Here is a 23,383-nt window from a genome sequence, read left to right as displayed (position 1 = left end):
TTATTCCCCTAACCCACCCACTCGCTTTTGTCTTTACCTCATGTTGGAAAAAAGGTTTTGTGGTGTTCTCACTTGGGAATATACTATTGAATGATGCACGACTCCATTCTACAGTTTTCTGAAAAGATCTCCCCAGATATCTATCTAAAACAATACCAACAAACTACATAACCAGAAATGTTAGTACAGTCATCCTTTGGTATCCAAAGGGGACTGATTCCAGAACACCTTCCCCATGCCTTCTAAGGATATCAAAAGCCAAGGATGCTCATGTCCTTTATATAAAAAGGTGCAGTATTTGCATATAAATCTGTACATTCTCCTGTATACTTTAAATCATCTCCAGACTACTTACAATACCTAATGCAATGTAAATGCTATGGAAATAGCTGTAAATACAATGTAAATGCCATGGAAATTGTTGCCAGTGTGCAGCAAATTCAAGTTTTGCTTTTTGGAACTTTCTAGAATTTTTTTCCCAAATATTTTTCATCCCCAATTGGTTGCATCCATGGATGTGGAACCCAACAGTTGGATAGGGAGAGCCAACAGTATTCTTCCCTGAAAACCAGCTGATGTTTTAGAATTACACCAGAGTCCAATAAATACATAAATAAATGTAAATGTTATAAATAGAACAGGCACTAATGTATCCTAAACAAAACAGCATGGCCATCTGCCAAAGGTCAGTTTCTCACTAAATATATCAGAATGCCCTCAGTTTTAGACTGACTGTAGTGTATGCTTTCATATTCAATAAACAGTTTAAAGCTAGACACTGTGCTGGACAAAAACAACAAGCAGTATCAGTGACTATTTTTTTAAGGTTTTTTTTTAAGAGCACTTTTAGGTTCACAACAAAATTGAAAAGAAAGTACATAAATTTCCCATATACCCCTTGACCCCACACCTGCAGAGCCTCCCTCATTAGCAACATCACTCACCAGAGTGCTACATTTGTTACCTAGGACCAACCTACATTGATACACCACAATTACCCAAAGTCCATGGTTTAACTTTTGGTGCTGTATATTCCATGGGTTTGGACAAATGTATAATGACATATATCCATCATTATAAAATCATACAGAGTATTTTTACTGCCCTAAAAATCCTCTGTTCTCTGCCTATTCATCCTTCTTCTCCCACCCCACCCCTGGCACCACTGATCATTTTACTGTCTCCATTTTCCTTTTCCAGATGTCATATAGTTGTAATCAACTGCACGTAGCCTTTTCAGACTGGCACTTAGTAATATGCATTTAAGGTTCCTCCATGTCTTTTCAAGACTTGAGAGCTCATTGCTTCTTAGTGCTGAAAAATATACCATTGTCTGGAGGTACCACAGTTTATTTATTGATTAACCTACTGAAGGACATTTTAGTTCTTCCAAGTTTTGGCAAGTAGGAATAAAGCTGCTATAAACATCTTTGTATAGGTTTTTGTGTGAAAATGTTTTCAATTCCTTTGGGTAAATGCCAAAAAATGTGATTGCTGGATAATATGGTAGGAGGATTTTCAGTTTTATAAGAAACCACCGAACTGTCTTGCAAAGTAGTTGTATCATTTTGCATTCCCACCAGAAATAAATGAGAGTTCCTGTTGTTACACATCCTCGCTAGCAGTTGCTGGTGTCAGTGTTCCAGATTTTGGCCACTCTAATAGATGTGTAGTGCTACCTAACTGTTTTAACTTGAATTTCCCTGATGACATATGATATAGAGCATCCTTTCATATGCTTATTTACTATCTGCATATCCTCTTTGGTGAGGTATCTGAGGTATCTTTGGCCCATTTTTTAATTGGGTTGTTCATCTTCTTCTTGTTGAGTCTTAAGAGTTCTTTGTTGATTTTGGATAACAATCCTTTATCAAATATTGTGAATATTTTCTCCCAGTCTGTGTTTTACCTTTCAATTAATATTTGTATTGAGTTATTCAGAATGCCTACTACAGCCAGACATCATTCAATGCACTTTACATATATTAACTCACCTATACTTTATAACAACTGTATAAAAGCACCATTACTACTTCCATTTTCCAGATGAAAAAACCATAGCACAGAGAGGTTAAATAACTTGTCCTAGGTCACAGAGACAGAAAATAATGGAGCCAAGATACATGACCAGCCACTCTGGCTCCAATGCTCTTAGCCTACATCGAATACTAACTTAGCACTACAATGAATGAGTCTAAAAGAACTCCATGTCAGCTGGAAGACAGACACATTATAACAAGCAATTATAATACAGAAGGTAAGCAGTACCATAAGGGTAAGAGATAGGGCTAAAAGATATTAAGTCCAAGTCTTTAGATATTACTAGTTGAAACCTTCTCTATGTGAATTAGTAATTCCCTTTGCAAAATCAAGAATCTCAACTCAGCTTGAGAAAAATTAATACATTTTACAAAGATCTGTCATCTTTCCATTCAATTAACCAGATATCTATCTGCTATAGTTTTATTACTTTTCTAGTTAAAAACAACAGCCTTCCTATCAATCTACTTCTTCCCAAGACAATTCCAAATCAAGTCAGAAATCAGAATCAGCATAAATTTGCTTTCACCATACTTGCTAATTAAATACATAAGAGAAAGATGTTTTAAACATGTACCTTGATTTTTAAATACTTAAAATGGGTAACTAAGTCTAGACTAACCAAGTATTGCTGAAGAGAGGCTTTCCTTTACTAACTAAAAAAAAGAACTATTTTCAATTAGCATATCAAAACTACAAGTCTCCGAAGCCAAGACTTCTGCTTGTATCACAATTAATAGCAGGTCCTTTTCTACCTACACCCACTTACACACTGCCACCGGGGAACAGCCAATTCACCTGGGTGGCCATGTGGCCCAGCTACTTAGGTTTCCCTCCTCATTCTCCTTTCAGCTAAAGACAAGATTATATTACTCTTCCTCACTAAACCTCATCCTCAAACCCATACTGTTTCTAGTATGAGTTAACAGCCCATATCGGTGGTGAGGTATGAAGGATCACGGATACTAGTACAGAGGAGAAAGAAGAAAAATTGAAGGTAAAATGACAGAGCCCCCTCTTTCCTAACACATGTCATTCTTCATACAGAGTTCCTAATCATTCTCCTCCAGTGGGACTGTCCTAATACTTAAACCAATGTCTCAAGAAATCTTAGCTGTCACCAATTGGGACGTTCTTCATCCTCTGAAACAGAATGAAAGTTATACATGGCTTCCTTCCCTACAGGGAAAACAACATGGTATAATGCATGAAGCACATATTCTTAAATAAGGTAAGAATCTGTCTGAATCTCAACTGAGATGCTTATTAGCTGTATGACTCTGTTTTCTCATCTGTAAAATAGGTAACTAACTCATAAGGTAACTCTTTACCATGAATACACCGCCCCAAGTGGTCAAGAGGCTTCCTTTATATTTTTCATTTGGCTCTCATATACAATAAAAGGGAAAAAAAATCTCAGGATCAGTATCTCAAACCCTTAGAACACAGGCTTTCAAATATTCTGACCACAAATCACAGTAAGAAATACATTTTTCACTGTGACCCAGCACATACATACATATAATCACATACAAAACTGAGGTTTCACAAAACAATACTACCCTTAATGAGTGTGATTCATACTGATATTTTCTATTTTCTTTCATTCTTCTCTCCCCACCACCTTTCTCCTCCCTAATGACATACACAAAGCTCTTTTTAGTCTTCTCACCATACCACCCTACTGAAGCCCCAGGGAGCAAGGTACTCGAAATGAGAGATCAGGGAAGAGGGAAATTCTGATAGTGATGGGGAGAGTCTGTGTCTTCTGGTCCAAAAAGGAATACTAAATCCATTTTTCCTCAGAGACAGTGTTATTCCTGGGGATCAAGTTGTATTGCTGGAATACAGAACCGGAGGTAAAACAGGCTTGTAGATTGGTCTGGGAACGTAACCAACACAGATGACAATCATCCTATAAGAAAATGCTTCCTATGTTCCAAGCAAAGTTTTTGGAAAATAATATACTTATTTCTAAGTTGGGAAAGGGTGATACTTATACAATGTGCTATACAAGGGGCTGGTAAACTATTGCCCATGGGTCAAATCCAGTTTGCATCTTGATTTTGTACAGATGCTGAACAATGGTTTTTACATTTTCAAATGGCTGAAAGAAAAGAATATACTATTTTGTGACACATGAAAATTATATGAAATTCAAATTCCGGTATCTATAAATAAAGTTTTATTGGAACACAGTCACACTGACTCATTTACGTATTGTCTATGGCTGCTTTTGTGTTATAACTGGCAGAGCTGAGTAGCTGCAAAAGAGACTGACTAAAATATTTACTATCTGGCCCTTTACAAAAAAAAAGTATGTGGACCCCATCCTAAGCACTTGAAAGCGTTCAATATTCATTCACAAATATTTGTTAAGCACCTATTATGTGTCAAACAGTGAGTAAGTCAGATGTGGTCCCCCTTATACGTATTAATGGAAGGCAAATGGGAAAAAAGCTTGAGGGAATAAGAAACAGTTGACTTGTTTGTAGGAACCATGGGTCACTGTACGGAATAGACACTCCTCTACGATTTTATATTCAGTTGTTTATAGAATTAATTCTTTTCTTCATAGACAGGGTAAAGATAAATGTCTACTGATAAAGAATCACAAATTCTGAATTAAAAGTGTTATTATAGTTCACTTGAACTCTTCCTATTGCTCTCCTTGAAAAATCATTGACAATTACAAATATTTGGAATATTATGAAGTTGTAAAAGTTTCGTGTGTGTGTGTGTGTGTATACACATATATGGATGTGCTTATGGCTGTGCATGTAGCCTTTGATCCTTACTGTAATCTTGTGAGGCAATATTATAAACTCCATCTCACAGATGAATAAACTAAGGTTACGGAATTTTCCTAAGTTCACATGGTATACCACACTATGGTAAAGAAAGGCCCAACATTCAAGTTTTCTCCATACAGAATGTTCTTTGCTACTATACCTGCTCCCAAACTGTATAATTAACTACTTTCACTGAATTTGAAATGAAGAACCTACTGCTATTTAGAAGCTAATAAAAGATTAGCTTCTATTTCTATAACTAGCCCTTACTGGTTAACCACATGTTCCAATGGTAGAAAATTCTATAATCTTGTAAGACTACGCTCATCTACTTATGCTCTCCAGCTTAGTGAGCTGATTTCTTTCCATATCATGGAAATAAAACTAGATATTAATTATAAAAATACTGCTTAACCAGGGTTGCTAAATACACGTTGCTAGATTAACTAAGAACTACAAATCTTGATATAGGGCTATTCTTGGGGTACAGTAGTGAAAGATAAGATCTGTAGATAAAAGATCAAAACTACCCTTCACTGATTCAAAAAATGAGAAAATATATATAACAATATTCTTCCCTGACCCTAATCTTTTAATTTTATTTCATTCTTCAGTTTGAGTAGTTTATTCTTCATAAAAATCATTCTGACAGAGGTAGTTAATGGACAAAATTAGTAGCTGATAGTTTGTTAGGCCCCCTCAGCAGTTAAACCCTCCTAATTTAATTGTTTCTATTATTTCTAACCCTCTCAGCTAATAGGCAATCTCTATTTACATTTTAACAAACAATATAATTAGCCTTAATTTCCTAATTCAACACCCAAGCCAGGTATTACGTATCTCTATAAGAGCTAAGGAAGAGAATATTTTAAAGATTACCTGGCAAGATTTGTTACATAATATTTATATAGAATAAAAGGATGGTCATTTAGAAAGGGATTTTATTCTTCTTCTGAATGCCTACTAACCAAACTGCTTTATTATCACCATGCCCATCTTGAATAACTAGTATCTTGCAACTACTCTTACTCATTTTTATCACTTTCTTTTAGCTTTAATTTTTCATTTCTCCCCAAACTATTTTAAAGTGTACTTACAGAATTTCAACTCTTAGCTTAAACAAAAATAATTAGCAAATTCCACTTACTAATCTTGCTCTATGAAACTCCACAAAGCCTAGCAACCAGTTCATCTTCTAGAACTACTTTATTTAAGGTAATAATAAATAAAATGGCCTTTAATATCTAGAGGGTGAAGCTACACTTCTTTACATAAGATGGCTAACCAAAGACAGATAGTTAGCTTTACCTACTTCCAAAATGAAAGAACCTAAATGAAACCAAATGAAAAGAGGCAGCCACCATTGTATTTCCAAATTCAGTAAAGTTTAACATCTCTTCTGGCTTTATCTCTGTGTAATAATGCAGTTTTTCCTAGTCAACGATGATGCTGCTGAACTTCTGCCAATACAGTTGATTTCCCTGTGCCAAGCACCACCTCCCCCTCCCACCAACAGTAGAGGCTTGAAATCTTTCAGATAAAAATATTCAAGCTAACTACTTAACAGAGGTGACAGCCCTGAGTAAAAATAATAGCCCATCGTATTAACTATTTCTTCTTTCAGCCTTTATTGTAAGACCCTGATAACCAGTAAAGATATCAAGTTCCTGAGAATTAAGATACAAAATATGCTGAGTTTCTGCTTCTGAATCTTCAGCCATATCAACAATATAGTATATTACATGTTAAAACAATAAAGAGGTGATATTACTTTTTTTTTTAAAAATAGGCATTTGAAAAGTAAAGCCAAAGTTTCAGAGAGAAACAGGAATGGACAGTAATTAAGACTAGAAACTAGCAGATGCATAGAATCTAAAGATAGGAATTTGCCACAAAAATTCAATAACCTCTGGCCTGTGTTTTATTATCTTTCTTTGAGGTTTTTTTTTTTTTCTCGAGACACTGTATTTAGTTTTCACTTGCACAATAAACTATCCCTTTTTCTTAAGTAATAATAAGTAGGGGAAAAAATGGGGTAACTAGTAAAATAAGAGAGGAAGACTGGTAAGCATAGGCAAGTTCTAGAATACAAAGCTAGAAGGGTTCTTAGAGAGTCTCTCTAGCTTAGGCTGACATTAAAGTCTCCTAACTGGTCTCACTGCCTCACTCCTACACACCTCCAATATATCTTCCAGATAGCTGCCAGTGATCTTAACACCTAACCCAGATCAAGCTCCTCCTTAAAACTCTGGGCTTTCTACTGCCCTTTGATTTTTATTCTAACCCTTTCCCAGCTCAGATCAAAAGCCCTGCATGATCTTGTCCCTGTCGGTCTCTCCAGTCCCATTCTTGCATTCATTTCTTCAGGTAGCCAGTCAAATATTTACTGAGCTTCTACTCTGTGCCAGAAACCGTGCCATGCTCTGGGGGTACTGTGATGAATAAGTGAGAAATCCTCTCTCACAGAATTTACACTCTAGTAGTGGAAAGGACAGATGATAAATAGGTAGATAAATAAACTGAGTAATTAGAGACTGTGAGATGTGATGTGAGGCAAATAAAGGGTTACCCTCTCAGAACACTGGCAGAGCACATATGACAATTTGTAATTATTCTATTCATTTGACTACTTACTTTATGACTGTAAGCTCTGTAAAGGCATCATCATGTTTGTCTTGTTCACAGCTACATCCCAACCACTTAGCACTATGCCTAGCACGTAGTTCAATATTTATTTGTGAAATGAATGCTTATTTCATTCTCTTTAATTTAGTGATGAGTAAAGTTTTCATGGTTGACAAGGTCAAAAAAGAGTCAGTAGGAAAGCAGAAATTTAAATGAGAGACTCTTAAGTTTTAGTCCAAAATATTATACCATATTCAAAATATTGACCTCAAGACTCTACTGATCATGTTTTCAAAGCCTGTTGCTGGTAACTGGTACCAGCACCCCAAACTGACTCGAGACTCTTTCAAGACTTTACATGAAAAGTTTTAAAACACTTAAGGAATAGGTGAAATTGCCTATGAGAAATACTTTAAATTCCAACAAAAAATAGAGATGAAGGTTTACGCCAATGTTTCCTTTTAATGCATGCTAGAACAATGAGACCTTAAAGAACTCTGTAAAAGAACTATGATAGCTGAATGTTCTAGGATTTCCTGGCACCTATTTGGCAGCGTTACTGATATTTTCTTTGGCTGAATCATTTAGTCAGATTATCATTTTATATTAACTTGTAAGTAATTTACCAGCAAATTTTTAAAACCTCCCAAGAACTGAATCTGTATATTTAAATGTTTTACATACTATATTTTTAAAAATAAGACTTAAAGATAGGTTAAAAACTGACATGTACATAAGATCTATTATGAACCAGCTACTGTGTTATGTGACATATTATTTCATTTACTACATCTCGGTTTACAAATTTTAAAAAATTAATCTCGGAGTTTTAGAAACTTGCCAAGATCTGGTAACTTGCCCGTGCTTCTTCCTCTTGAAATCACACCTTGGAACAAGTTTGATTTACAATGTATCATAAAGATGTGAAGACCAACAGATTTTTCCCAGCACAGGTCTCATTTCTATAAAATATAAATTGTAAAGTTAGTAATCATAAGTAGGAAAAAACCCTTTCTCAGTTTTAGATAAGATAGGCTTATTACTATAATATGTAAAGATGATTCATTTTAAAAGGCAACCCCTCCCTACATGAGTCCTTCTAATAATTATCTCATTGCTTTACATTTATTTTTCTTCAGCAACATTAGAGAATAAAATGATCCCCAACATGATTATAGCTACTAATAGCCAAAGAAAAGAGTACTTTTATCTAGTCCAAAAGAATGGTATCGAAAAGGTTCAGGATTCAGGACTGAATTGCATATGCCAACTTCAGAAAAGTTTCTAAAACTACTTTTATAAAACAGTATAATTAACTGTGAAGAAAATGCCTCACAGGGCTTCCCTGGTGGCGCAGTGGTTAAGAATCCACCTGCCAATTCGGGGACATGGGTTCGATCCCTGGTCTGGGAAGATCCCATATGCCGCAGCACTACTAAGCCCCTGTGCCACAACTAAGGAGCCTGCACTCTACAGCCCTCAAGCCACAACTATTGAGGCTGTGTGCCACAACTACTGAAGTCTGCATGCCCAGAAGCCGTGCTCCATTAACAAGAGAAGCCACCACAATGAGAAGCCTGCGCACTGCAACGCTCACCACAACTAGAGAAAGCCCGCGTGCAGCAATGAAGATTCAACACAGCCAAGAAATAAATTAATAAATTTATTTCTTAATGCATAAAAAAAAGAAAGAAAATGCCTCATACAGATTTCAAAGAATATAATCTGAATGACCAGTATGAGCAATCACTGCAATTACTGCAATCTGACCATTATTTAAACACAAACAACATATTGAGCTACTAGTGCTCAGAATTAACTCAACCTCACAATAGAGACATATCCACCACACAGTGTATCTATGTAAAAGAATATTATAAGCTCTCATTTTAAAAAATATTTATTTATTTATTTATTTATTTATTTATTGGCTGCGTCAGGTCTTGGTTGCGGCACATGGACTCTTCATTGCTTTGTGCGGTCTTCTCTCTAGCTGTAGCACGTGGGCTCCAGACTGCGTAGGCTCAGTAGTTGTGATGCACGGTCTTAGTTGCCCCACAGCATGTGGGATCTTAGTTCTCTGACTAGGGGTTGAACCCATGTCCCCTGTACTGGAAGGCGGATTCTTAACCACTGGACTACCAGGGAAGTCTCTACTCTCATGTTTTTTACGTACTCTTATTTTCTCAGATCTATGTTTATATTTTCACCCATGCTTATATTATATTCTAAATCCACCTCTCTCTGTAGAATTTCTTTAGTTATGAAAGTGTTTTCTATTTTCTTCTGGCTTATTTCTTTACCAATTTTATATAGTAGTGCTACAATCCTACCTTAATCTCCAAGATGTTTTTCTGTTCTACAGTCCACGTACTATAAGTATTTGGGACATCCATCAGGATCTCTATCATCCACTCCTACCTCCTCTTGGTTTTAATTACTTTTCATCTGGATTTAACCCCCTCAACTGAGACTGTTCTACTTCAAGCAGTTATAAAGATTTTTTTTCATCACAGAAATCTCTTCCCTCAGATTTAGTCAGAAATTCCCTCCATCTCAACTTGCCTTGCATCCATAGTCAAGTTTACTCACAAATGCTTTCTGTATTCCCGATCCCATTTTGTTCTTGTTCCCTCATATTAAGATGAATATACTTCTCAATCTCCTGTCAAGAATTTTTTTTTTCCTATTAGGACCTATCTCCTCCAGCAAGCCTTTCTTAAATGAAAAAATCTGAACTGTTCAAAATTACAACCTAATTTTGCTTTAGCACCTTTGTGTGTGCATAAGTCATCCAGCTAGTCCAGGAGAGAGACAAGTATGGCCAGGGCACGTCCATGTTCTCCCTTGGGACCAGTTTTCCCTATATTCTGTAACTAGGCACAAGTTCTCCACTGAAGATTAAATAATGAGCATATTTTTCAGTGCACATATTTTTCAGTGCACATATTTACTTATGCAGCTTCCTTCTCTACTCAGAATATTGGATGGAGAGAATAAAGACAATATTTTTTAAGAGTTTAGAACCCATTAGTGGGTCACTGAATTAATTAATGGGTCATAATCAAAAATTTGTTAATGAAATATAAAAGAAAAGCAGTGTCCTTCACACAGTAAGTCATGAAACTTCTATTTCTGACACATACATACATATTTATGTATATCAGAACTGAGTCATGATGCAATGTGTATTTCTTTTTTTTTTTTTAATAAATTTATTTATTTATTTTATTGGCTGTGTTGGGTCTTTTCTGCTGTGCGCAGGCTTTCTTTTTAGTTGCGGTGAGTGAGGACTACTCATTGTGGTACGTGGGCTCCTCATTGCCGTGGCTTCTCTTGTTGCAGAGCAAGGGCTCTAGACGCGTGGGCTTCAGTAGTTGCAGCACATGGGCTCAACAGTTGTGGCTCATGGGCTCTAAAGCACAGGCTTAGTAGCTGTGGCGCACAGGCTTACCTGCTCTGCAGCATGTGGGATCTTCCTGGAGCAGGGATCAAACCCGTGTCCCCTGCATTGGCAGGCGGATTCTCAACCACTGCACCACCTAGGAAGCCCTGCAATGTGTATTTCTTATTGTGGGTTATGGTCAAAAATGCTGAAAGCCACTGAATTTGAAGCGCTCTAGGATTTCTAAATTTATACAATTCAAATTATATTAAAAGATTTAGTCTAAGGATCAGACACACAGCATTTAAAAAAGGGGGGCAGAACTTAAGGATACTTAAAAAACAACCAGCAAAATCACTTTTTCTTAATAAAATGTCACTATTAACCTCTATCCTTAGAACTAAAGAATCATAAAGCTTTTAGAGTCGGAAAAAAGTTCAGAGATCATCTAATCCAAGTTTATCATCTTACACAAAAGAAACTCAGGCCCAGAAGTGAAAAAAAAAATTCACTTCATTCATTCAATAAACATCTGCTAAGCATGTATTATGTACCAGGTTCTAGGAGTGGCTTTGCAGATAAAGAGAAGATGTCTTCAAAGAGCTCAGAGTCTTTACTGTGTATATGTAAGTAAACATTTAGAGTAATTACTAAAATCAAGGTCATCTATAAAAAACAGAAATCAACTAACTCAATCCAGGTTGAGTAGCAGAAAAGTATCGTTTTTAAAGAAGTGGTACTTCTCAGTCTAAAAAACAAGGAGTCAGCCAGGTAAAGGAGGAAGAAATAACATGTACAAAGGTACCATACAATAAAGGATGACACATTCAGGAAACTGCAAGTTGAGTTTGTATATCTGGAATATGGGACTCATGCTAAGGAGGAGCCACAGCAGAATACCTAGCATTTATATGACATTTAATCTTCAAACCACTATGTGAGGTAGGCACTATTTATATCCCCATTTTGTAGATGACAAAACTGAAGCACAAAAGTTGAAGTGATCTGCCTAAGGTTAAGTTGTAAAGCAAGGATGTAAAGAAAGAAAGTCTAACCCCAAAGCCTAGACTCTTATCCTCTATACCAAGAGGTTAGAGAAAACAGACAGGATCTAAATGATAAAGGACCTTGTATGCCATTCTAAGACTTCAGATTTTATGTTAAAGGTTACTCACAGTCCATGAAAGGTTTTAAGCAGGAGTGACATACTCAGACTTATTTTTTAATGAGGTTAATCTGGCAGTTATGTGGTTGGATTGGAAGAGGAATTAGTGGCAGGCAACTTAAGCTAGTCATAGCTAGAAAGGTGCTATAGTAATTCAGGTAAGAGATGATAGATAAGATGGATAGTGGCAGTGCTGGCACAAGAACCCAAGTCTACTGACCATCACAACTACTTTCTTTTCTAGTATCCATAAGAACCTTCCATTTTTCCCTTTAGATCACCATACTAATAGTTTAAGAAATGCAACCTCAGAAACATCAACACATTTCCTTTAGGTCCCCTTATTAAACAAAGCCTAACCACTAGATGTGTTGCATACATGAAAGTGATCAACAGAAATCCAGTTAAAGAACGACAGAAAGTCAATTGCTATCTGCAGTTTTCTTACCTTCTTGACTTCTTCTCCTTCCTCTATACACTATTCCTGGAACTTTCACGTTCAATAGTCAATTTGAAATCAATGTTCTGTCTAGACATGACTGTTATAACTTAACAGAATTAAATCTAGCACAGAGGAAGTCTAATGTGGTCCCAGCTGTGGCGACAAATATACTTTTTGATCTGGTCAAATTTTGGCTTAAACAGAAATGATTAATGAATAACAATAAGAGATAGACTTTTTGAAAGCAGCAAGAGTTAAGGAAAAACAGAATATTAAAGAGATATGAATAAGAGCAATGTAAAGTTCAAGCCGTTTGTTTCCAAGGGAGTAACACCAGTCCCAAGTGTGTGCGGTATTCCAGAAACCAACAAACCAAAGAACAGTAAAAAAGACTATCTAGTCAATTCTCCAGCATTCTAAACTCAATCCGTTTTCTTTTAAACCAAGGGTGAGCCTCTTGAGCCACTCTGGATACTAAGTAACAAGTGGGTTCCACAAGCAAGCAACCTAAGTATAGGGAAGTACAAAAGGGATGGAGAAGATACACAAAGAGAGGAAACTAGAAAGGGAATCACAATGAAAGGGAATGGAAGAAGTGATGAATTACAGACTATGGAATAAAACTGAGGAGTACTAGTAACCTCAATATCAAATGTTGCCATGACAGCGGCAACATTACAGAGCATGAAAAGACAAACTTAAATCACAGATTTATGAGACACCAAAGATGAGAAATAAGAGTAATCACAAAAGTAAAAAAGCAATAAATCAGTTTTAGAATCTAAAGGGACAATTTAAAGATTATTAAAATCTCATTTGGTTTAGTTATGCTTTACTTCTCATGAAACAATGAGTCTGATGGACACAAAAGGTGAAAAAGTTAGTACCAGAGATATGTCTAGGGAGATTTGTAACCAAGAAAGTATGAGACTTATTTGTATACTTTTTTGCAGGAGCAACTTCAGAATTTTTCCTCGTTATGGTGCAGTGCTACTTATTTTAAGTATTTCACTGTAATTCTTATCCTGGCTGGCTGGGTTAACTTCCTTAAAACCAGAGTTCAAAACAAGGTAAGCACTTATTAATTATGGTCAAATGTTAACCTCAAAAAGGACAAGGGTCTGCAGCAGATCATAGAATATTACTTAGTAGTATAGCCTAAATGAGTCTAATGGTAACCAAAACCCAGATAATGATTCTCAAGAAAATTATGTAATTAAGAAATCCCTTTAAAAGTTTTTTAAAATTAAAGTTTGCCTGATAAAGGAAATATTCTTTAAAAAAAAATACTCAAGGTGTAAATTCAGTTTTTCCATTCGGTAAAGATATAATAGTGAAAATATTTCTTCCATAGGAAACTTAGAAAACTTTCAGGTACCATGTTAATCAATCTTTCTCCCTCTCCCTCTCCCTCCCTCCCCCTCCTCCTTCCTCTGCTTCCATTCCTTCACACATGCTGGAACACGCGCGCTCGCCCGCGCACGCGCGCTCTCTCTCTCTCTCTCTCTCACACACACACACACACACACACACACACACACACACACACACACACACCTGCTGCCACCACATCACTCACAGTGATTTCAGTAAGGATAAACTAAATATTCTTAAAGATGATTATTATAGCAAAGAAACTACTGGATCAAAAGCCAAAATAATTAAACTTGATACCTCGTCATATCCATGAATATGCAGTCTCCATAAGTACTCCATCATAATAAGTGACTGGAGAATTTATTCACAACAGACAGCAAAGTATGTTTATTAAAGCATAATAGGATGAAACAATGTATACACCACCTATAGTCTATTTTTCTAATCATTCTAATTTTAAAAGATAATGAAAAGATGAAAACTCTCAATACAAGGTCACCTGGAGATCATCAACACCATGTACTTGTAAAATGTAGATGACTAACTGTGGGAGGGGGAGCAGAGACCTTTTACTAATATGCTAATAGTTTTTAAAATTAAGAGTTTAGAATAGGGCTTCTCAACCTCAACACTGTTGACATTTTGAGCCAGATAATTTTTTGTTGCAGAAGGCTGTCCTGCGTGTTACAGCAGGATTAGCAGCATCCCCATCAGCTACCTACAGCAGCACACCTACCCCTCCTCCCCCGCAGTTGTGACAACCTATATATGTCTCTAAAGGGCCCCTGGGGGAGAGCTGCAGGGCTGGGGAGCAAAAGTCACCCAAGCTTGAGAACTACTGGCTTATCACAAACAGAAAAAAATGAACTGGGAGAGAGGGTGTTGTTCTGTTTTTCTCCTGGTCTTAATGTTCCAAGATATTATATTTGAATTTGATCACAAACTCTATTTAAGAGATTCTGCCTTTTAGAAAACAAAGCATTTACTATCTATCACTTATTAGTCAAAGTTCAGAAGCGTCCCAGAAGATTCACTGTACTGCCAATGACCCCTCCAACCACACATACACGCACATCCGTATATACACACACACACATCCCCCTAGCTGAACTGAAGAAAATGCACAAAATTACCTTATTTACATTTCTTATTTCATCAAATATATGGACCAGACTGTTCCAGTTCCCACAGAAACCAAAGGAATTTTCAACTTATTCAATACAACTCAAATACCACAATAGCTGCATCACTCTAGATAGGATAAACCTAAGTACTAGAGCAAGTACTAAACTCATCCTCACATCTTAACAAATTTGGAGAATGATACAAATTAACCACAACGCTTTAAAAACAAAACAACTAAGAAGTAGATTTGTGTTTTGAAACAGAAACTGAGGAAGGATAAGAGCAATGAAAAAATTCAAAATCAAAGGGAATCTGAAGGCACTGCAGGACGCAGGCAAAACTCAAAAATGCTTCCCCCAGGATGAGAAGAGTGAATTATACACTTGGCTGTATCTTAGAGGAACAGTCTACATATTCAGTCTCCAGTATACATACCATGGGATGGAAAATGAAAAATCAAAGTCCACAAAACACTAAACAGTAAACATCCATCCTAAACACTTGAAATAAAACTGCTCTTTACTACTGTTCTTCATTTGATTTTTAAAAAATCAAATATCCATAAACCAAAAAAAGACAACTTCAGAAATTTTTAAGTTCTCATAAAAATAGCCATCCTCATGCTCCCAGCAGGCCAGATTACATATTACATACAAAAATCACTTTGGAAAAGAAACAAAATAATCCTTTTTTAGAGTGCATTTGATGCCTAACAAAAGCCCTTTTAAAAAAAAAAACATTTTAAGTACTAAAAAATCTTCACGTATAAATATGGATTAAAGTCTTTAAAATTTATTTCAATTATCTTCAACAGAATTATATTTTAGTTCAACTAGGATTTTTTTTAAAACTATGCAACAATACCTAGTTTAATGTAAGTGCAACATCTACAGTGCTCTCTAGCAACAAAATTACTTTATTTCAAAATTTTAGCTATTAACCTCCTGACTCAGTGATAATAATCTTACAAGAAACTAATGCTCAATTCTTTTTACTCCCAGGCCAAGCAGAGGAAGCTGTAAGATCTGTAGCCACAGCCAGCTTTTCCAAAAGTAATACCTTGAGACTGCTCAAGAATAGCCTCCTTCACCAATTAGTGTGACTCAGGTGGGTTTGGGAGGGAATAATGTCCACAATTACTTGGTCAGAGTCCATGATGCCCCTCCTCCTCAACGGCAGGAGATCAGAAATAGGGATTTGAACAAGAGTTCACCAACCAGAACATATAGGGGCAGAGGAGGAAGAGTACTACAGGAAAAATAAAAAGTACATGGTTCAGTCATGCCACAAAAGCAAGAGGTTTGATGTTATTCAGTATTCATTCATTTCAGAGACACCATTGTTTATCTTCCTCCCCAAACCGTGCACAAAAAGAACTGTCAGCCTGCCTTAAGCATGTTCCTTCTTCCATTTAAACAGACATGATTCTTTTGGTTAATCTCTGGCAATGATCGCCATTTCACAACACATTCAACCCACCCGGAACTGATCAATACCACTACAGACATAAGACTAGACTTTATCCATTTATTAACCACAAGGAAATATACCATTCAGCAAAATTCTATACATTACAAAAGAAAAAGGGGGGCAGGGAGGACGGGTGGACACGGACACACACACACACACACACACACACACACCATAGAGGTACACAAAGAAAAGACTACCACCCTCTAATTTCCCTGTGGTGAACGAGATAAAGACATGGCCATGAAACCTGTCAATTCGTTGTCCCCCTATAATTCTATCTCACAACCTAGTAACTGAATATTGAATTTTATGATAAACAGATCCACTGCCACTTTAAAATTGTTTCATCTATGAAACTAACTCTCCTCTTACGTACATATGCACACCTTTGAGCTAGATGCTGTATGCATTTAGAGAAGAATTTCAAATACAAAAGACTAGATAGTTTTCCAACCACTGGTTGCAACCATAGAACGTTCTCACAAAATCAAAATTTCAAATGTTAAGGGGCCAGATTATTCTTCCAACCTTGGGCCAAAACCTATTTTATGACTATTGTGTATTTGACACTAGGAACAATTTCAAACTAGTTGTTCTAAAGCGAAAACAATGCTTCAATACAATGCGTTTTAAATAAGTATTCCGTAGGTAAGCAAAATCTATGCCAGAAAAGAGCACATAAATGGTGGTTGAAAGCCAGCACATTACCGACACACAGCGGCATACCTCTTATGCACTGGGTTATTGTTAATACTCCAACAACAACAACTACAACTATTTTTAACACTGCTGGACACCTAAGTTGAAGAAAACGTGAGGGAAGACCCTGATGAAATTGCTGATATAATGCACTGTTTCTCACGGTCAAAATTAAGTAGCAACTGACTTGATCTCTTGTTGTGATAGTCACCGAAGCACTCATTAAAAGACGTTAAAAAAAGAAAAAACAAAACCCTTATTCTGGAGGATGCCACACTAAAGGACATTTTGGAATACGCCTTTCGGGTCTCAAACCTTTGCATAAATTGTCACTTGTGGTATTTGCGGCTTAATTGCAACCCAACCAGCGCTGTCATCCAGTGTTACAGCCACAAACCATGACTTTCTCACTTCCACAACAACAGAGCAGTCACTCTTATCAGTTCGCCACCCTAACTCAAGACGAGAAAAATTCATGGAGGTTTCCAGATCATAATCAGCCCGGGGTGGGGGGTGGGGGGCGGCAGCCGAGGGGCTCGGGGTGGGGGGAACGTCCCCAGGCTCGGCTGGAGCTCGCCGACCCGACAAGAGCCGCGGCCGCCAGCAGCTGCGGCGGCGGCAGCGGCAGCGGCAGCAGCCCCGCCGCGCCGCGCTCCATGCACCTACCTGAAGAACAAGAGATAAGAAAGACGGCAAACGCCAACTTTGCAGCAGCTCCCATTTTCCCGAGGCGCCGGGGAAGCCGTAGGAAGTTCTCGCTAGATATCCAGTTCCCTGGGTCTTCCTCGGAGACAAACCTCCTGGTGTAAAATCAACCGTCATAAAACATATTCGGAAGCGCCGACCAAAAAAAACGTTCACGGGGTCAAAAAAAGAAAAAAAAATTAAAAATAAAAAGAGCGAGCACAACAATAAAAAAAAATGCACCACGGGGGAAAAACCGCCACACAAACACCACACACAAAACCAAACAACGAAAAGCCAACAACAACAAAAGCGGGTTTAAATCACTGTCAAAATCACTGTCAGCTCCGCTCGCCTCTCGGGTCTCTCGGAACAAAACGCCAGGCTGAGGCGACGAGGCGGCGGCGGCGGCGGCGGCGTCCGCTGCCGCCCGGACAGTCCGGGAACCGAGCTGGGTCCGACGTCCGGACCGACCTTCAACCCGGACACCCAAAGTCCCCGGAACACTGGCGGTCGAGCTCGCGGCGGTGGCGGCCGAGGCGGCGGCGGCGGCGGCGCGGGGAAGGAGCGGCGGGCGGCGGCGGCGCAGGCGGCGGCCAAGTTCTGGTCCAGGCTCTGGCCCCGGCTCCGGGCTCAGGGCTCGGCCGCGTTTTCGGTCCCCTGGCCTCCGCCGGCCCCGCCCCCTAAACTTCCGGTTCCGGCCCGAAGCTGGAAGCCAGGATCGGCGGAGGAAAGCTCCGCGGCGGCGGCGGTGGTGGCGGTGGCAGCGGCAGCGGCAGCGGCGGCTGGGCGCAGCGCGCGTGCCGGGCCGGGAGCGCGAGGAGATTGTCTGGGAAGCGAGGCGGGAGCGGGGGAGGGGTGATAGAGCGAGGGCGGGGCCGGCAGGAGGGCGAGGAGGCGGGGCGGACGGAGACTCGCTACCGCGAGGCCTTGTCGTCCGGCCTGCTTGGCCTGCTGGGCGGTGGGGCTCGAGCTGGTGGCGAATGAAAGCTGCTGGGGACTCGAGTGCCTGGTTTCCTAATCTTGCCCCGCTGGCCTCTCTGCGGCGCGCACGCCCGAATGGTCAGGGGGAGCCCAAGAGAAACAGGACCTGGGGCGGGGCCGGGCGGGGGGCGGGTGACTCCTCCGGGGGGCGTCTGCGGCGCCCTGTCTTTCCTCTGGGGGGACGCCTCGTCCGCTCTGAAATCCGGGCGCCGGGAAGCCGGGGGCGGGAATCGGTCCTCCGCGCCTGCAGAGCTGCAGGAGCTGGTGTTTGTACCCCCAGTCCTAGCGAGGCGTCCCACCCCTGTGGCTTCTGCTTTAAGCGTTTTGTCTTTCGGCTAAAAAAGAAAAGAAGGGGCGGGGGGGATAACTCGCGGAGGATTGGCTGTCCACCCGGTCAGGATCTCCACGGCAGTTATCATGATGTGCAATATGAATGCATTCCCACCTTCCCTTTTGTACACAAAGCACGGTGTTGAGAATTGTTCTGAATGTAATAGGTTCTGAAATATTTATTACGCGCTGAAGAGAAAGCTTGCAGATTTCGATCAACATATTTGATGATCAGAGAAGTATTTACTTTTTAAAATTTTAGTTCTTTTGGGGCTTATTTTTACCCCTTAATCCAAGTTGATTGCCTAAAAGATGCAGTGCTAGGCTCGGAACGGGATCCAGAATGTAAAAGTAGGATCTCTACCTCAGGGACCTCACAGTATTTGCTATACTCGAGTTAGCTACAGAATACAAACCTTTGTTATTTACCACACTTGAGCGAGCTCCGTGAAGGAGGAGGTCTTATGTCTTCTTCCCCGTTTTATGCCAGCTCTCAGAGAGTCTAGCATGCTGTGATAGGTGCTTAATAATTAATTGTATAAGTGAATAGGGAATAACTACCTGTTTCTTAAATATAATATTCTCACATGTAATCTACAAGCTTTGGGATTTTATTAATAAAAAAAAATCTGTACTATATGGCTAATTCATGTTTTACTTATGGTTTACTTATTCCCACATTTTCCCACAAAGCCAAGCCTTCTCCCTTGTATTTATAGTGTCTTATTTTTCTCTTCCTCTGAATTACTCTGTATTTCTATTAAGTTCATCCTGTAATTATCTGGCCATTTCTACAACTTGTCAAGGTTATTAGTAATCATTTTGGCTCTTTAAACTCTCTCCAAGATTTCCAGTTCCCAAGTCGTGGTGCTCAGAATTTGAATCATATTGTGCAACAGTTAAGAAAAGTCCCTAGTTGGTCTTCAAGGTGTCTGATCTCATATTATGTAGTTCTCTAGACTTTATGAGCTGGTCAGAGGAATAAATATAAACCTTCCATTCTCTGATTGAATTAAGTGTTGCCACTAAGATATCTGGAATGGAAGAGTGTATTTTATTTAGTTCATTCAGTAATTTGATGTTAGTTATGCCCTGAATCAGGCCCCACTGATGTCTTATCTCTGCATCACTTCAATATTTCTTGAATTGTGAAACCAGAGCAAGTGGAATAACTGGAATAACCAGCAGTAGGACTAAAACCTGAAAATATATTCCTTATCTTACTACCCAAATTTCCAGTATAAGAATGTAAGAGAAGATGAAAAATATTTTCCTGTAATATGATAGAGGAGCAACAAGTCAATTCTCTAATAGTTAAAATAATTCCATGGTATAAGTTATTAACATCCAGTAACAGTAATTATACATTTTGTTCCTGAATCTGTGTTCACCCCCACTCTCAATATTTTTTTAAAATTTCAAAAATATTTACTATATATAAAATAGATAACCAACAAGGACCTGCTGTATAGTACAGGGAACCATACTCAATATCTTGTAATAAACTGTGTGTGTGTGTATGAATCACTTTGCTGTACACCTGAAACTAACATAACATTGTTAATCAACTATATTTCAATATTTTTTTTAAAAACCTAGGTATAATTAAAGTATTATACTTAATGCTGATGATTCTAAAGACATGTCTATATTAACTAGATCAACAAATTAATGCCATTTATCAACTTAATATTGAATATTCCCCAGTTCACATGAACCAGAAACTCATTTTGGCTGATTTCTTTCATTTTTAGAAATATTTAGTTTGTAGGTGCAAAATAATAATTTGAAAAAGAAAAACAGAAAATTTAGCAGGATAAGACATGAGAGTACGTGACTAATTCCCACTTGAATTCCAAAGCTTGAAAAGAAGATAGAGGTAGCTGCAGCTAACCCTACTGCCCCTCTTTCCTTCCTATTTTCTCTAATCACTTCTTCTTATCTACGAATCCAACACCTCCCTAACACAATGCAAGCTGTACAAACTGGATTTAGGAAGGAAGGAGAGGAAAGGAAAAGGAAACATGAAAGGAATTCTGGTCTGCCTGAGCAGTAGACAATTATGCGTGAAACAGCTTTAGCTAACATTACTCAGTCCCCAAACCTGATACCTAGCCTGACAGAAGTTCAACTGAATTTCCAGTTATCCCCAGCTGGAAGACGTTCGAGAAGCCAATTTACTCTGCAGATTCAAGTGTGTGTTGGCTGGATGAGGAAACAGAGGTAAAGAGTATCATAGACTGCTTCCAGAACAGAGGTTGATTTCTTCTTATGCTTGAAACTCACATGGCTCAAAAACGTATAGATTAAGTTGAAATCTTTAAGGTAGGGCTGGATTTGAACTGGGCTGGAATTGACCTTGCCTTTGAGGTTGGGTAGTAGGCCATATGTGGTGAGGAAATTCACCTTAAGGTATTCACCTGCCTTTGGATATTCCAAGAGCCGCAAATAAGCAAGACATGCCAAATCTTCCTGCATCTTCAAGAAGATGACAAAATCCCTTTGGGGTATGAGGGATGCTGAATTCCCCTTATATGAAGGATTTTTAAAGCATTTCTGCTGCTTTCAGCTACTGTTAAAATCTCCCATGTTCAGATAATATGGACATTGCTGAAGTGGCACAAGTAAAGAATCTTTTATATAGCTAAGCTTGTAAGGCATAATACAAGGGGAACAAATTTAGTAACTTGGTAAGTGGAAGGAAGGCAGATAATAATCAGCATATCTTCCATGAATACCGTCCTCACCCTAAATGCTCATGGTGGGAAGAAAACTCCCTATATCCTAGCTTTTGCTACTGTTACTCGTCCCTTTTCTACCTAGCCATAGCATTACACTGTTCCAATGAGGCAAAAAAGACACGTACTGAGAAGGATAAGGATGTGGGAATGGCTAAGGGATAAAACAAACATTAAGACAAAATATTTTAGGTCAGGAAAGTGAGACAGAAGAATTAAGAAAAACTAGCTATGATGGAAATAACGTATCCAGCACTTTGATAAAAAGGTTACACCAACCCAGCTAGTAATAAAATCTCAACAACCAATTGGTTTTTCTGTAACATCCCAAGGGTAACATTTGACTTTTTCTCCCACTAGCACCTTGTTCAAAATCCAGTAAATGTGTGGGAAATAGAACAGGCTTAATTCAGGGAAGGTTTTTTCCCCTACCCTCCAATTTATATTCATGACCACAGGGACTTAGTTTTCTATCTTATTTCTAATAGTTTTCTAACTATTTTATTTTTAAATTTTATAACTGTTTTATAAATGCTGTAACTATTTTAGAGCTTGGTTTTTTAAATTTAACTATTTTATTTCTAATAGTTTTCAACTATTCTTCTATAACAAAGCATAGCTGAGGCTTTGAGATACCCTACCTAAACTATGCCAATGACCTAAGTCATTCAGGTTGGAGTAAACCAAAGCTGCTCAAAGTGCAATTCTCAAACCAGTGTTAACCTCAAACTGCTTGTTACTGATCTTCAATGCGACTAGTATAGACATTGACAACAACTGTTTAAGTTCTGTAGAAACTTGACAGAATAATTTTACTTCATTGAAGGTACCAATAAAAATAAGTGGGCTTATATTTTGTTTTATTTATATTTCATGTTTTTAGTTATTCAAAGTTATTGTTTTTTACAAGTCTCATAGATTGGAAATTTGCCAAATGAAATTTGAAAGGCAATGCAGTAGGGAATAGGCTATATACCCAAGGCTTTCTCAAAGAGTGCCCTTCATCCATTTTGACAAATGCTTAAAATCTTAAATAAAGCTTTGATGCTATAGTCCTAAAATATTCTATAATTTGCAAGACTGCATAAGAATCAGTCATTTTCATTACATTGGCTATCTTTATCTGTGGTATTCATTTATTTGACAAGTAATTATTAGCTACAAGATTTGTGCTAGGTGTCTACTATATAGTGAAAAATGAAATGTATATAGTCTCTGTCCTCATTGAGCTTACAGTATCATAAAGAAGACATAAAGATAGCAAGTAAACAAATAATTGTCAAATGGGAAGGATTATTTATAAAAATTGACATGATGTTGAGATAAAGAATGAGTGGTAGTACTGGATAGGAAGAGGGGTCTTTATATGAGAATGTTTCAGGAAGGACTTACTAAGGAGATGGCATTTAAACTGAAACCTACAGGATGAAAAGAAGATAGCTATGAGAGGAGCTGGTTAAGAAGGAACAGTATGTACAAAACCTACAATATGTTCGAGAAATTGAAAGGAGGCTCTTGTGGCAG

The 23,383-nt window shown here is 38.2% G+C and overlaps 1 protein-coding gene across 3 annotated transcripts in view; it reads right to left on the bottom strand.

The window, feature by feature from the left end:
- ACVR2A (activin A receptor type 2A) overlaps positions 1–18,406 on the bottom strand; it is an 86,895-nt gene extending 68,489 nt beyond the window's left edge. The window contains exons 1-2 of one of the 3 annotated variants that reach the window (XM_057743952.1): positions 17,790–18,356; positions 8,299–8,419 (exon numbers count right to left, since the gene is read on the bottom strand). In XM_057743952.1, the coding sequence (XP_057599935.1) occupies positions 8,299–8,374 (76 nt within the window). In that variant the 5' untranslated portion in view covers positions 8,375–8,419; positions 17,790–18,356. Of the gene's footprint in view, positions 1–8,298; positions 8,420–17,789 lie in introns of all 3 variants that reach the window. The other 2 variants (XM_057743953.1, XM_057743954.1) reach the window with 2 other exon arrangements.
- Between the last annotated feature and the right edge of the window lie 4,977 nt (positions 18,407–23,383).

The sequence above is a fragment of the Hippopotamus amphibius genome, chromosome 8 (assembly GCF_030028045.1).
Source record: "Hippopotamus amphibius kiboko isolate mHipAmp2 chromosome 8, mHipAmp2.hap2, whole genome shotgun sequence".
NCBI lineage: Eukaryota > Metazoa > Chordata > Mammalia > Artiodactyla > Hippopotamidae > Hippopotamus > Hippopotamus amphibius.
Note: the sequence above shows the minus strand (reverse complement) of the source record. Positions and strands in the feature narration are given on the sequence as shown.